The sequence below is a fragment of the Herpailurus yagouaroundi genome, unplaced genomic scaffold, assembly GCF_014898765.1.
Source record: "Herpailurus yagouaroundi ecotype Mexico unplaced genomic scaffold, PumYag 355, whole genome shotgun sequence".
NCBI lineage: Eukaryota > Metazoa > Chordata > Mammalia > Carnivora > Felidae > Herpailurus > Herpailurus yagouaroundi.
This window is the reverse complement of record NW_024412572.1, coordinates 641042-656395: the sequence shown is the minus strand read 5'-3', so window position 1 is coordinate 656395 and position 15354 is coordinate 641042. Positions and strand designations below refer to the sequence as shown.

The following is a 15354-nucleotide window of genomic DNA, read 5'->3' as shown; positions in this document are numbered from 1 at the left end:
TGTGAAATACATCTAACAAGGTCAGATCTTGGCCATAAGTGGGTGAAGGTCAGTGAGTTTCAGAAAGTTCAAAAACTATGGGGCACTTGGGTGGCTCAGTTAAACGTTTGACTCTTGGCTTTGGCTCAGGTCATCATCTCGCAGTTCACGAGTTCGAGCCCCGCATCTGGCCTCTGCACGGAGAGTGGGGAACCTGCTTGGGGTTTTCTCTCTCTCTTCCTCTCTCTCTGCCCCTCCCCTGTTCTCTCTCTCTCTCTCTCTTAAAATAAATAAACGTAAAAAAAAAAAAGGAAAGAAATTCAAAAACTCTAAGACTTGGGTGTTATGAACTGTGAAAATCACACCAATGTCAAAATCTTTGGTGAGATCTGGGGAGAGACCAGAGCAATGGTAATAAAGATCTACAGTTTCTTTATTGATCATTTTCCACACCACCACTCAACCTTCAACTTACTGTCTCTTGTCCACCGGTGTGATCTTCTAGCCTTCACGTCCTTCCTTATCGATGGCTCGTGTGTCTGTTTTCTCTGGCAAAAAACCCTAAATAACCTTACTCTTCTCATTCAGTCACACACACCAGACAAAGATCACCCTTCCAGGAGGATGATCCGGTTTGTAGAGAAAGCCAACAGGGGCTGGCTAGAGATATACTGATAGATTGCAGGTTACACCAAACCCATTAGATTCTACAGTGGGTTTTCCTTTCCTTCACTGAACATTTCCACAGAGGCTAGTAATTTCTTCATTGTTTTCTGTTAAATAAAATCTATGAACGTATATTATATGTAAAAACTTGAAATCCATAGTAGGGTAAAAATAGAATATTTAGAAACTCCTATAGACTCCCCTCATCAGTTCTACTCCGCCGAATTAACAATTGTTCACATTTTCTTACCTATCCTTCCAGACTCCATTTATACGTGAGAATGGTGTCATACAAAATGTTCTACAAGATAGTCCATGTATTTAACGTGTATCAAAACATGACAATTTTGGAAACCAATTTCCACTGAAGAACAAAGGTATCTTGCTAAATACACTTTTTTTTTTTTTTTAGTTTATTTATTTATTTTGAGAGAGAAAGACAGAGGGAGAGAGAGAATTCCAAGTAGGCTTTGAGCTGTCAGTGCAGAGCCTGACGCAGGTCTCGAACTCATGACCTTGGAGATCATGACCTGGGCCCAAACCAAGAACTGGATGCTTTTAACCAACTGACACACCAAGGCATCCCCCCTTAAGACACATTTAAAAATTTCAAAGAGGTGGGGGCACCTGGCTGGGTCCGTCAGTGGAGCACGTGACTCTTGATCTTAGGGTTGTAGGTCCGAGTCCCATGGTGGGTGTAGACATTACTTAAAAATAAAAATCAGGGGCGCCTGGGTGGCTCAGTCGGTTAAGCATCCGACTTTGGCTCAGGTCCTGATCTCGCGGTCCGTGAGTTCAAGCCCCGCGTCAGGCTCTGTGCTGACAGCTCAGAGCCTGGAGCCTGTTTCAGATTCTGTGTCTCCCTCTCTCTCTGACCCTCCCCTGTTCATGCTGTCTCTCCCTGTCTCAAAAATAAATAAACGTTAACAAAAAAATAAATAAAAATAAAAATCAAATCCTTAAAGGGTCGCCTAGGTGGCTCCGTTGGTTAAGCGTTCAACTTCGGCTCAGGTCACGATCTCACGGGTTTGTGAGTTCAAGCCCGGCATCAGGCTCTGTGCTGACAGCTCAGAGCCTGGAGCCTCCTTCAGATTCTGTGTCTCTCTCTGTGCCAACCCTGCTCGCACTCTCTCTCTCAAAAATAAATAAACATAAAAAAAAAAAGTAATAAAATTCTTTAAAAAATTGTTTTTCAAAGAAGTAAACAGGTAAAGTTATGGAGGTGGAGAAGAAGGTATAAGAAATTCGAAATACTCTCACATCGGTATTTCAATAGAGAGCATTAGGAGTATATAAACACCACATATAAAACACAAGTTGATACAGCCTCGAGTATTTCCCAGGTTATAACCAAAAATGCAGCATGTGTAGCTGAGAGAGGCAGGCACAAATTGAGGGTTAGATGTTTAGGGACTGGTAATTTTTTCTTTAAAAATGTTTTTTTTTTAAGTTTATTTATTTTGAGAGGGAGAGAGAGAGAGAGTGTGGGGGAAGGGCAGAGAGAGAGGGAGAGAGAATCCCAGGCAGACTCTATACTGTCAAGCACAGAGCCCGATGCAGGGCTTGAACTCATGAACCTGTGAGATCAGGACCTGAGCCAAAATCAAGAGTCCGAGAGTCCGACACTTAACTGACTGAGCCACCCCCCCAGGCCCCGCCCCCCCCGCGTCTCTTTTTTTTCCTTACGGGAAGTAGGATTTATTGATGGGCATGAATAAGGAGGGGGTAATGCTGTTGGGGTTCTCACGAGTGCCGAGCTCACCATTTGTTCAGGGAGCCACGATTAAGGACGCGTGTGACCCCGCGGCCATCTGGGATGAGCCACTTGTCAGCCCCCATGTCTTCAAATTCATCCACATTAAACTTAGGAAAGCCCCGCTTCTTGGAAATGTGGATCTTCTAGCGGCCTGGAGCCTTGAACTTGGCCCTTCCTAGGACCTCAATCACATGCTTCTTGTACATACCCGTCTGGAGCTTGTCAGCCCCACCGCGGGAAACGTCGTGTTGACGGGGGGGTGATGGAGAAGAGCGGAGCCAAACGTGGATGTGTTGGCTTTTCACCATGTACTTGTTGGCACAAATAAGCGCAGCCTCCAGGGCTGCAGAGGAGAGCTTCTCGTATTCATCTGACCCCATGCGGCCTTACAGTGGGAACTCATCCACTTTTGTCTTCTTCCACTTCCGGTCAAAGATTTGGATTTTAGCATCGGGTGCCTCTGCAGAAAGGGGACTTTAAACACGACTTCTTTTCTTTTTTTTTTTTTTAGGGTTTATTTATTTTTGAGACAGAGAGAGACAGAGCATGAGCAGGGGAGGGGCAGAGAGAGAGAGAGAGGGAGACACAGAATCTGAAACAGTCTCCAGGCTCTGAGCCGTCAGCACAGAGCCGGACGCGGGGCCGGAACTCACGAACTGTGAGATCGTGACCTGAGCCGAAGTCGGAGGCTTAACCGACTGAGCCACCCAGGTGCCCCTAAACACGACTTGTTCTTACAATATCAGTAACACTGGGCGGAGCAGTGGCCCATAGCAACTTCAGAGGTGGGCTGAAGAAAAAGAAAGAAACTGGTACTTGTTGGTAAAATCACATTAATTTTTTTTTTTAATGTTTATTTTTGAGAGAGAGAGACAGAGACAGACTGCGAGTGGGGGAGAGGAAGAGAGAGGGAGGCACAGAATCTGAAGCAGGATCCAGGCTCTGAGCTGTCAGCACAGAGCCCGACGCAGGGCTTGAACTCACAAACTGCGACATGATGACCTGAGCCGGAAGTCAGACATTCAACCGACTGAGCCACCCAGGCGCCTCGATAAAATCACATTATTTCCCAGCAATTCAGATTGCTCATTTATGGTGTAGGGTGATGATCAAGTGAGGTAATACATTAAAAATTGTCTACATACATCTACATAAATAATACATAAAAATTCTATATACAATCTAGTCTAATACTTTGAAAAATGTTGATGTTGTTCTTGAGTTTTTCCACTCACGAGGTTCTGCCAATAGGTAACACAGAAAAGACATGCGTCATAAATATTCAGCATCTAGGGGCGCCTGGGTGGCTCAGTCGGTTAAGCGTCCGACTTCAGCTCAGGTCACGATCTCGCGGTCCGCGAGTTCGAGCCCCGTGTTGGGCTCTGGGCTGGTGGCTCAGAGCCTGGAGCCTGCTTCCGATTCTGTGTCTCCCTCTCTCTCTGCCCCTCCCCCGTTCATCCTGTGTCTCTCTCTGTCTCAAAAATAAATAAATGTTAAAAAATATTCAGCATCTAAGGAACAAAAAAAAGACAAAATTATTAATTCTATAGTGCGATCAATAAACGTTTAATGGCCATAGTTGTATATTTGATAACATGACTCCATTGCAAATGCAGCGTATGCATATGCATTTTTGTGTGTTGAGCAGAATAACAAATAGGACAAGGACAGTCAACGATTCTCTGTGTCACTGGCTGGACCGTGAAAAGTTTTTTTTTTTTTTTTTTTTTTTTAAGTTTATTTATGTTGAGAGAGAGAACTAGAGAGCAAGAGCAGGGGAGGGGCAGAGATGGGGGGAGGAGGGAAGAGGAGGGGAGAGAAATCCCAAGCAGGCTCCGTGTTGTTAGCATGGAGCCCAACTCAGGGCAGGATCTCAGGAAACCTGAGATCCTGACCTGAGCTGAAACCAAGAATTAGATGCTTAACCAACTAAGCCACCCAGGCACTCTCCCCTCCTCCGCCTTTTTTTTTTTTTTTTTTTTACATGTATTCTTACTTTATTCAATCTTACTAGTATTCTTTAATGGAAAACACACAAATGAGTAGGCTACATTGAAGAAATCTTATTTTTATAACAGGGATAAGAAGCCTTTAAGATGCTTCCAGGTATTATCTTCAGTAATGCTTCTTATCTTTATTCTGGAACTCCAGGTCATATTCAGCCCCCACAGCTACCACAAATGCAGCAAATCCCTATTTGAATCCTCGTAATAATGCGCCAGCAAAGGAAACATTGTTTGCAAAGCCACCCATGTATCTCCAAGTTTCACTGCGGCCCAATGGATCCCTTAGCGCTTGTTTTGGACCGTTTCTAATGGTGTCCCTTTTATCTTCCATTATTTATAATCTGCAAGTTCCAGTTCACTACGATCATGTCCTTGGGCCACATCTGACGGCAATCTGACCTCTCACGACATCCAATAGTCAACCCTGTAGTCGGAACCAAGTGGAAACGGTGGAACATGAAACGTTTATGGGAAATCCAATAACTATGGAAACACAATCTGTCTCTAAAAGTCAACAAATTCCTTTTTTTTTTACTTCCTTACAACCAAGTAGTCTACATATAACACATTCTTACCTCTTAGGTGTCTTCTTATGTTTCCTCTTGTACATCACTTTATTGTATTTCTTCCTCCTTTTATGAAACCACTGCTTTATCTGCAAAAAAATAAGGTGGGGAGGTGATGAATCAAGGAATAAGGTATTGGCCTGTCTGGGTAAAAATACTCCACAGGTGACTCTGTCAACGAAGAAATACGTTGTCATACCTGTTTTACTGTCATATTAAATTCAAATGCAAGTGATCGGCTATCTCCCATTGTGGGGCATTTGTTTAACTTAAATGTTGCCCAGAGAGTGTCCATGAGGGGCTTACTGACTAATCTTTCCTGGGGATGTTGTTCTTCATTTTCTTCTTCCATTTCTTGTTCTTCTTCCAGTTTCTCTTCTAGTTCCTCCTTTTTTTCTTCTCCTTCTCTTTCTTTCCACTTTTTCTTTCCTTTTCGTTCATCATCACTATGGTTCCTATTTGATTGTTCCGGGTTTTGATCACAAAGCACAGCTGGTTCTTTCTGTATAGCAAAATCTGTGAAATAAAATCAAACCACAGCTAAATTTGACTTTTAGATCATAGTCAACATTCTTCAGTGTGAGACTATATATTTGATTTTCATAAAATATGAGTGTTGTACATTGTTGGAAAAAAGAGAGAAAAGCAAAAGTCAAGTTATGAAAATCAGTGAAGATTTTCATAAAAATATCATTTTAAAAATGATTTACTTTCGGCGGTGCCTGGGTGGCTCAGTTGGTTAAGTGTTCGACTTTGGCTCATATCATGATCTCAGGGTCCATGAGTTCGAGCCCTGCATCGGGCTCTGAGCTGGCAGCTCAGAGCCTGGAGCCTGCTTCAGATTCTGTGTGTGTCTCTCTCTCTGTCCCTCCCCCACTCATGCTCTCTCTTTCAAAAATGAATAAACATTGGGGGCGCCTGGGTGGCTTGGTCGGTTGAGCGTCCGACTTCGGCTCAGGTCATGATCTCACGGTCCGTGAGTTTGAGCCCCGCATCGGGCTCTGGGCTGATGGCTCGGAACCTGGAGCCTGTTTCCGATTCTGTGTCTCCCTCTCTCTCTGCCCCTCCCCCGTTCATGCTCTGTCTCTCTCTGTCTCAAAAATAAATAACGTTAAAAAAAAAATGAATAAACATTAAAAATTTTTTTAATAATTTCCTTTTGGGTCTAAATATAGACTGAGTACGGAAAGCGGCTATGTATTGAAATTAACCATCCCTTTGTTATGTTAAAAAATAAGTTATCTTGATATAAATAAGTTATGAATGACCTTATTTAAAGGACTATTCAGGTTTTTTATTTCCTCTTATGAGAGTTTTGGTAAAATATGCAGTCTTTAGAAATTTGTTCATTATGTTTTGGTTTTCCTAAGATTGTTATAATTATTTAAAAAAAATGTTAATGTTTATTTATTCTTGACAGAGTGAGACAGAGCACAAGCAGGGGAGGGGCAGAGAGAGGGGGAGGAGACACAGAATTTGAAGCAGGCTCCAGGCTCTGAGCTGTCAGCAGAGAGCCAGGTGCGGGGCTCAAACTCACGAACCATGAGGTCATGACCTGAGCCGAAGCTGGACCTTAACCGACTGAGCCACGCAGGTGCCCCCCTAAGATTGTTATTATTGATAATGATAATGATTATGATTATTTTAAGTAAGCTCTACACTCAATGTGGGGCTTGAACTCCCGACCCTGTGATCAAGAATTGCATTTTATGGGGGTGCCTGGGTGGCATAGTAGGTTAAGTGTTCGACTATTGATTTTGACTCAGGTCATGATCTCATGGTTCATGAGTTCGAGCCCTGGATTGGGCTCTGCACTGGTAGGATGGAGCTTGCTTGGGGTTCTCTCTCTCTACTCTCTCTCTGCCCCTCCCTCCCTTACGCATTCTCTTTCTCACTCTCTCTCTCAGGTAAATAGGTAAACTTAAAAAAAAATAACAAAGACACATAAGAAAAAGAACATAATTAGAAACATAATAGAAAGCAATAGTAATTAAGACAGTAAAGTATTATTGTACAGATGGACCAATTAACTCCTGGAACTGAAAGGGAGTCTAGAAACAGACCCATGGATATAATCAAAAGTTGATATATGATAGAGGAGAACTATAGGTCAGTAATAAGCTATTTAATAAATACTGCTAGAAAAGATTGATAAAATTTATATTAAAAATTGTAACTGCTGGGGCACCTGGGTGGCTCAGTCAGTTCAGCATCCAACTTCGGCTCAGGTCATGATCTCGCGGTTCGTGAGTTCGAGCCCCATATCGGGCTCTGTGCTGACGGCTCAGAGCCTCCAGCCTTCTTCGGATTCTGTATCGCCCTCTCTCTGCCCCTCCCCTGCTCGCCCTCTATCTTTCCCTCCCTCAAAATAAATAAACGTTAGAAAAAATTTATAAGAAACTGCTATTCACCACAGATCTCAGAAATAACATGAAAAGCCATAAATCTAGGGAAATTTTTTGTAACAGATAACTGACAAATTATTGGTATCTACAATATACTAAGAATTCCCATTAATTAATGAGTAAAAGAAAAGCAGTCCAACAGAAAAAAAAAAAAAGAGTGGGGGCAAGAGTCAGAATAGCCAGCAGAGCTCTAAATGGCCACTATTTTAGAAAGAATTTTAACCTCAATAATAATCAGGATGAAGATAAGAATGAAGTGTCATTTTGTACCCACATGGGAGGCAGAAATGAAGAAATCTAATAACACCAAGTGTTAGTGGTGATTGACAAAACTTAAAAAAAAATTTTTTTGGGGCGCCTGGGTGGCGCAGTCGGTTAAGCGTCCGACTTCAGCCAGGTCACGATCTCGCGGTCCGTGAGTTCGAGCCCCGCGTCAGGCTCTGAGCTGTCAGCACGGAGCCCGAGGGAGGGCTTGAACTCACGAACTGCAAGATCATGACCTGAACCAAAGTCGGTGCTTAACCAACTGAGCCACCGGGTGCTCCCAAAAACTTTTTTTTTAAAGGAACATTTGTATATTTTGGGTGAAAGTGTATAAATCCCAGTTGCTTAGGAAACAATTTAACACATTTTTAGAAAAGTATACATTCTCAGGGCACCTGAGTGGCTCAGTCAGTTGACTGTCTAACTTCGGTTCAGGTCATGATCTCGCAGTTGGGGCGTTCAAGCCCCACATAGGGCTCTGTGCTGACAGCTCAGAGCCTGGAGTCTGCTTCAGATTCTGTGTCTCCCTCTCTCTCTGCCCCTCCCCCACTTGTGCTCTGTCTCTGTCTCTCAAAAATGAATAAATGTAAAAAAAAAAATTAAAAAAAATAATGTAATAGCATTGACTTAAAAAACAGAAGTGGAAATAATCCAGTGTCCATTGTCAGAATGAAGTTAATGAATTAAAGCTACATTCAACCAGTTAATTTTAGAAACATAATTTTGAGTAAAACAACAAGTCTCAAAAGTACATAGTAATTAATATTTTTTTAAAGCTCAAAAAACACGTAATATTATTGAAGGGTGCATAAATATGTGATAAAAACTATAAAACTAAGGCAATAATATAATTCAGGAAGATGGTTGGAAAAAATATGAGTAGATGAAATGTAGGGGTAATGCTATACTTATATCGGTAAATGTTATATTACTATATTATTTAATACATAGTATATATTAATATACAGTTTTATAAAATATATTGTTTTTTGTTGGTTGGTCCTTTCGTGTTCATGTCATTAATTTCCTTATAAATTAAGTATATATCAAATATGTTTTTGCATATTTCAAGTATTACATGTTTTTTAATGTTTTATTTATTTTTGAGAGAGAGAGAGAGAGAAAGAGAGAACACAAGTAGGGGAGGGACAGGGAAAGAGGGAGACAGAGGATCCAAAGCAGGCTCCCGGCAGTGAGCCTGATGTGGAGCTCGAACTCACAAACCACAAGATCACGACCTAAACCAAAGTTGGACGCTCAACTAACTGAGCCACCCAGGTGCCCCTAGCCTCCTTTTTTATACGGTAATAGTTAAAAACCTAAATCAATCATTAGTCATAGGCTCATCCCTTTTACTTTGGTTGGATTTAAGTTCTTCCTAAAACTACGTGAGAAAAACATATATTCAAATGACATCTCTTATACCCTGTTGGTGAGAGTCCAAACCAGTAAAAATCTTTTTGAAAGGAATTTGGAAGTACCTGACAAGGCGTAAAATGTACAGACTTTGATCCAGCAAATTCAAGAAATACTTGCTCCTTAGCATAAAATTGTATGTAAAAAAGATGTTTATTGTAACATCCTTATGGTAAAAGGATTGTTTGTTATAGGTAATGTTATTTTTTTTAATGATTTAAAAATTTTTGAGTAATCTTTCCATCCAAAGTAGGGCTCACATTCACAATCCCAAGATCAAGAGTCGCATTCTCCACTGACTGAGCCAGCTGGGTGCCCCAGTAATGTAATTTATTTTATTATTATTATTATTTTTTAATTTTTTCTTTTTTAACATTTATTTATTTTTGAGACAGAGAGAGACAGAGCATGAATGGGGGAGGGGCAGAGAGAGAGAGGGAGACACAGAGTCAGAAACAGGCTCCAGGCTCCGAGCCATCAGCCCAGAGCCCGACGCGGGGCTCGAACTCACGGACCGTGAGATCGTGACCTGAGCCGAAGTCGGACGCTCAACCGACTGAGCCACCCAGGCACCCCATGTAATTTTTTTTAAACTAATGTTCATCAGTGGAAGAATGCTGAAGGTTTTTTTGTTTGTTTATTTATTTATTTTGAGAGAAAGAAAGAGAGAGGGAGCACAAACAGAGGAGGGACAGAGAGAGAGGGAGAAAGAGAGAATCCCAAGCAGGCTCCACACTGTCAGTGCACAGCCCGCTACAGGGCTCAAACCCACGAACCGCGAGATCACGACTTGAACTGAAATCAAGAGTCTGATGCTTAACCGACTGAGCCATCCTGGCGCCCCAGTAATGACTTTCTATGATTTGCTTATAGGCACAAGAATGATTAAGAATGGAATAAATGATAAGGAACGATTTGCTTATTATTTGATTTCTACTTAATTTGTACTTACTCCAACTTGTCGATTTTGTGAAGTTGTCACCAGCTTCCAGCCCTCGCTGATGTAGGCTCATGATTGTTTTATGTGTCTCCTAGATGCTCTGCTTGATGTTTAGAGATAAAACAATTCTCAGCCCCAGACAATTTTATCTAAGAGAAGTCCTGAAAGAGATAAAAAGTGTATTGTTGTAGGAACACACTCAAAAGTTCTTACAAATAAATGACTGCATTTGCTGTTTTTCAGAATGTTTCTTAAAAAAAAAAAATTTTTTTTTTAATGTTTATTTATTCTTGAGAGAGAGACATAGAGCATGAGGTGGGGAGGGGCAGAGAGGGAGGGAGACACAGAATTGGAAGCAGACTCCAGGCTCTGAGCCATCAGCACAGAGCCCAATGCGGGGCTCCAACTCATGAACGGCGAGATCTTGACCTGAGCCAAAGTTGGACGCTTAGCCAGCTGAGCCACCCAGGTGCCCCCAGCATGTTTTTAATTTGAAAAAAAAAAAAATCATTAAACTTACAGAGTTCACAACTTGAACCTCATTGCTCTGTTTTTGTTCAAAATACAGAAAATAAAAAAGAATTATTAGAGAATAAAAATATGTCCAAGTAGCATGCTTGCTACGAAAATAAACCAATCAATAAAATGCAGAGAATTTTTTTTATAATGACTAAAATTTGAGTGACCACTAGTACGGGATTGGTTGCAATGACTCCTAATTTCAATATATCTGAAAGCGTTGTTTTCCCACGTTGTGATCTCTCAAGCAAACGTAAAATGTTATCTTCTGATAATTCACAAGAGACAGTAAATATCTCCTTGAAGATTTTGGGGGCCATTATAAGCTGGCAAACTAAACTTTTATTATTTTTCTCCCAGCAGCCTCCGACACCTATTTCAGCATTTGCGTTTCCCATTCCTCCAGGCCTCCCAGTTTCCAGACAACCCTGTATCCATCCTGGAGGGCACTGTTCAAACCCAGACCTTATTTTGCTTTAGTTTTTGCAATTAATGATCTTGTGACTGTGGGCAATTTACTATCCCTCTCTGTGTTTAGTCTCCTTGGCTGAAAATCGGCCCCATACGATTGTTGTGAGGTCCAAGAGTGCTAAAAACAGGACCAATGCTCAGAATTCAATAAACTCTTGCTTTCATTGTTGAAAGCGATAGACCTTTACAGGTCTCTGGTGCTTGGGTGATACTGATGCGGTGTGTGTAACTTGGTGGTACCTGCCATTGCCAAGTGCCCTGGATCATTCCTGCTCTCGGCATCTTCCGTTTCTGGTATCCTAGGCTACCTCTTGCCCTTTTGCTTCTCAAACACCGGCTTTCATATATAGAAACTTAAGCACTTTAGTTAGAAAAAGAAATGTGCAGGGGCGCCTGGGTGGCTCAGTCAGTTGACTGTGTGACTCTTGATTTCGGCTCAGGTCATGATTTCACGGATCGTGGGTTTGAGCCCCGCATTGGGCTCCGTGCTCACAGTGCAGAGCCTGCCTGGGATTCTTTCTCTCTCTCCATCTTTGCCCCTTGGTCTCTCTCTCTCTCTGTCTCTCAAAATAAGTAAATAAACTTAAAAATAAAAAAATAAGGGCACTATCTCTAAAAAAAAATGTGCAAAGAAAATTTAGGAATAGGGTTGTAACGCTAGCAAAATAGAATCATTAATGAGAAAAACTACATCTAGAGAGAAGGTTCAAGTTTAGGGATAAGACATATGTTATTTACCAAGCTGCAAAAAAATAGATTTTTCTGGGGATGCATTTAATAATTTTCCTTCTTATTAAATTTTACATGTTGAAATTTCTCTTAGGGTGCCTGGTTGGCTCAGCCCAAAGAGCATGTGACTCTTGATCTCTGGGTTGTGAGTTTAAGCCTCACATTGGATATAGAGATTACTAAAAAAAAAATAAACTTAAAAAAATTTCTCTTATTGTGAGATTTTTTTCATTTATGCAAGTCTTTTTAAAACAATTTTTTTGATGTTTATTTATTTTTGAGAGAGACAGAGCATGAGCCGGGGGGGGGGGGGGGGGGGAAGAAAAGGGGGGAAAAAAAAAAATAAAACAGGCCCAAGGCCCTAAGCCCCCGCACAGAGCCCAACGTGGGGCTCAAACTCATAGACTGTGAGATCATGACCGGAGCCACAGTCAGATGCTTAGCCGACTGAGCCACCCAGGTGCCCCTCGTTTATGCAATGGTCTTACTGGTCCACATACTTTTTTCAACTGAGTATTTGTAGATAACTCTTACATATAAGGAAGCAATGAATCCAGATTCCCTAGGCTCTACCCCAGATCTACTGGATCACGTGATCTTATAAACTCTTATCTAGATGAACACTCTTATTTTTTTTAATGCCCTCTTTATTTTTTTTAAGTAAACTCTGTCCCCAATGTGGGGCCCGCACTCACGACCCCAAGATCAAGTGTCATCTGCTGTACTGACTCAGCCAGCCAGATACCCTGTGAAGTCCTTTTTAAACAAAATTTTGATTGTATGGCCACCATTAAAAAAACCCAAGAGGTTTGGAGTGCCCGGCAGGCTCAGTTGGTAGAGTATGTGACTCTTGATCTTGAGGTTGTGAGTTCAAGCCCCATGCTGGGTATAGTGATTACTTAAAAATAAAATCTTTAAGCAACAGCAACAACAACAACAGAGATTCAACATCAAAATTTAAATTTTTAGATTAAAAAAAAATCTGAAATCAGTGGTCCTAAATTCTCCATCAACAATTGGCTGTATCTTGTCCTCTTTAGATGGATTCTGCTTTCTCTAATTAACTGGAGTCCATACCACCTGCTTAATTTCACCTGCCAACCACTGGCAGGCAGAAAAAAAAGAAAAAATAACACACACACACACACACACACACACACACTCATTCTCCATTTCTGACTCAGAAGATCATATATTTTTATATAATAAAACCTCTCTTCCCATTTAACTGTTCAGCTCCGCTGTGGTCAAACTTACACTCTGTTATTACTAAAACCCATGACTATTTTGATTGTTTAAAGTAGGCTCCATGCTTAAGGTGGCGCTTGAACTCATGATCCTGAGATCAAGAGTCACATGCTTTACTGACTGAGCCAGCCAAGAGCACCTAAAATCCACAACTATTCGAAAATGTTTACTTTTCACTGAGGATCTCTGGCTACAAATGGCTGCAATAGGGAATACCACTGTCAGGCTAGTAGAATCTTGGAGATTTATGTTTGGTTTTGTTTTCACTTGCTTTTCCTCCACAAAATTCCAAAATCAAGGTTTATCTAAGGGGGGATGGAACAAAGAAAACAAAAACAGAGGACTTGAGAACATGCAAGGAGGCGCGGACCAGATGTTGGAGAACAGAGAGCGCCACTGAAAGAATACAAGCACATAGATCCTAGTTTTTATCCACAGTTCTATCCTAGTCCCTGACAGATGATAGATAGATGGATGATAGATCGATAGAAAGATGATAGATCAATAGATCTATAGATAGATCAATAAATTGATAGATCGATAGATGATAGATCGATAGATGATAGAGCGATAGAGTGATAGAGCGATAGACCGATGATAGATAGGAGCAGTCCAAACTTGCACTACTGGTAAGATTTGTAGTTAGGATTTAGGGGCGCCTGGGTGGCGCAGTCGGTTAAGCCTCCGACTTCACCCAGGTCACGATCTCGCGGTCCGTGAGTTCGAGCCCCGCGTCGGGCTCAGGGCTGATGGCTCGGAGCCTGGAGCCTGTTTCCGATTCTGTGTCTCCCTGTCTCTCTGCCCCTCCCCCGTTCATGCTCTGTCTCTCTCTCTCCCAAAAATAAAATAAAAAACAAAACAAAACAACAAAAAACGTTGTATTTAGGATTTAAACTGATCTGCCAAAAAACAAAAACAAAAAAAACCCCACACAACCAAAACACTTCATGTATTATACTATGGAATATCATGCACCAATGAAAAAGTATTAAGTAGATCAATAAGGACTAACATGGAAAGATGTTCCAGGTATATTTGAAATAAAAGAACCACTTCAAATGAACACATAAAGTAGAACAGATTTCTTGGAGACAAAAACAGATCTTATACATGTGCACATAACCAAAAGGCTTCACCAGGGAAATACCAACATTTAAATAATAATTGAATACTTGCAAACTCGTCCCCAAAAAACCGAAGAGAAAGGAACACTTCCCAACTCATTCTATGAGGCCAGTATTAATTACCCTGTGTTATCAGTCGGGATTTACCCAGAGAAACAGAACTAGGAGGGGATCTATATCAAGAAACTTATTAGAAGGAGTTGACTCACACGATGGTGGGAACTGTCCAGGTAAGTCTGAAATCCTTTGGGCAGTTGTCAGAACAGCCGTCAGAAGCTGCTGTCCACAGGCAGAATTTGTTCTCTTCAGGGAAGCTTCAGCTATACTCTTAAAGCCTTAACTGATGGGGGCCCCTGGGTGGTTCAGTCGGTTGAGCAACCGACTCTTGATTTGGACTCGGGTAGTGATCTCTCAGTTCGTGAGATTGAGCCCTGTGTCAGGATTCTCTCTCTCCTTCTCTTTCTGCTCCCCTTCCTCTCTAGGTAAACACTAAAAAAAACAAAAACAAAAACAAAAAACCCCAAAAAACAAAAACCACACACCTTAATTGATTGGATTAGGCTGAATTAGGTGTACTCAGGCCTAAGGTTATGGTAGGATAATCTTCCCTACTTTGTCAACTGATGAGAGATTTTAATCGCATCTAACAGATACCTGAAAAATACCAGCAATCCCTACATTAGTGTTTGATTGGGTAGCCGGGGTCTGTAGCCTAGGCATGTTGCACATAAAACTGACCATCACACCCTTATGCCAAAACCAGACAGAGATATCAAGAAAAGAAAACGATTGATTAACAAACTTTATGAATAGCAGAAGCAAAAATCTTCAACAAAATGCTGGCGATTCAAAGCCAGCAATGTATAAAAAGGGTTATACACTGTGACCAAATGGGATTTATGGCAGAAATGTGAGGTTGGTCCCATATTGCGAAATTCCATCAATGTAATGCCTCAGTAGAATAGAGGGAAAAAACCATATGAACATCTCAATAGAGGCAGGAAAAGCTTTCTCTAAAAGTTAAACATACAGTCACCAGATGACCCAGCAATTTTTCTCTTAGGTACTATATGCAAGAGATATGAAAACATATGCCCACACAAAAATTTGTTATGTGAATGTTCATAGCAACAATGCTTATAATAGTCAACAAGTAGAAACAATTGAAATGTCCACCAACTGGTGAATAAGTGAAATATAGTGTATCCATACAATGGAATATTATCTAGCCACAATTGAAGGATAAACTATTAATTCATGCTCAG

The 15354-nt window shown here is 41.2% G+C and overlaps 1 protein-coding gene and 1 pseudogene across 1 annotated transcript; both read right to left on the bottom strand.

Annotated features, from left to right (window-relative positions):
* Positions 1 to 2388: 2388 nt before the first annotated feature.
* Positions 2389 to 3670, bottom strand: LOC121021932 (60S ribosomal protein L10-like; annotated as a pseudogene).
* Positions 3671 to 4978: 1308 nt separating this feature from the next.
* On the bottom strand, positions 4979 to 10071 carry NANOGNB (NANOG neighbor homeobox). Its single transcript, XM_040462634.1, has 3 exons — positions 10011 to 10071; positions 5173 to 5489; positions 4979 to 5062 (listed from the first exon to the last, which is right to left on the bottom strand). The coding sequence occupies exons 1-3, from the start codon at positions 10069 to 10071 to the stop codon at positions 4979 to 4981; spliced, it is 462 nt and encodes a 153-aa protein (XP_040318568.1).
* Between the last annotated feature and the right edge of the window lie 5283 nt (positions 10072 to 15354).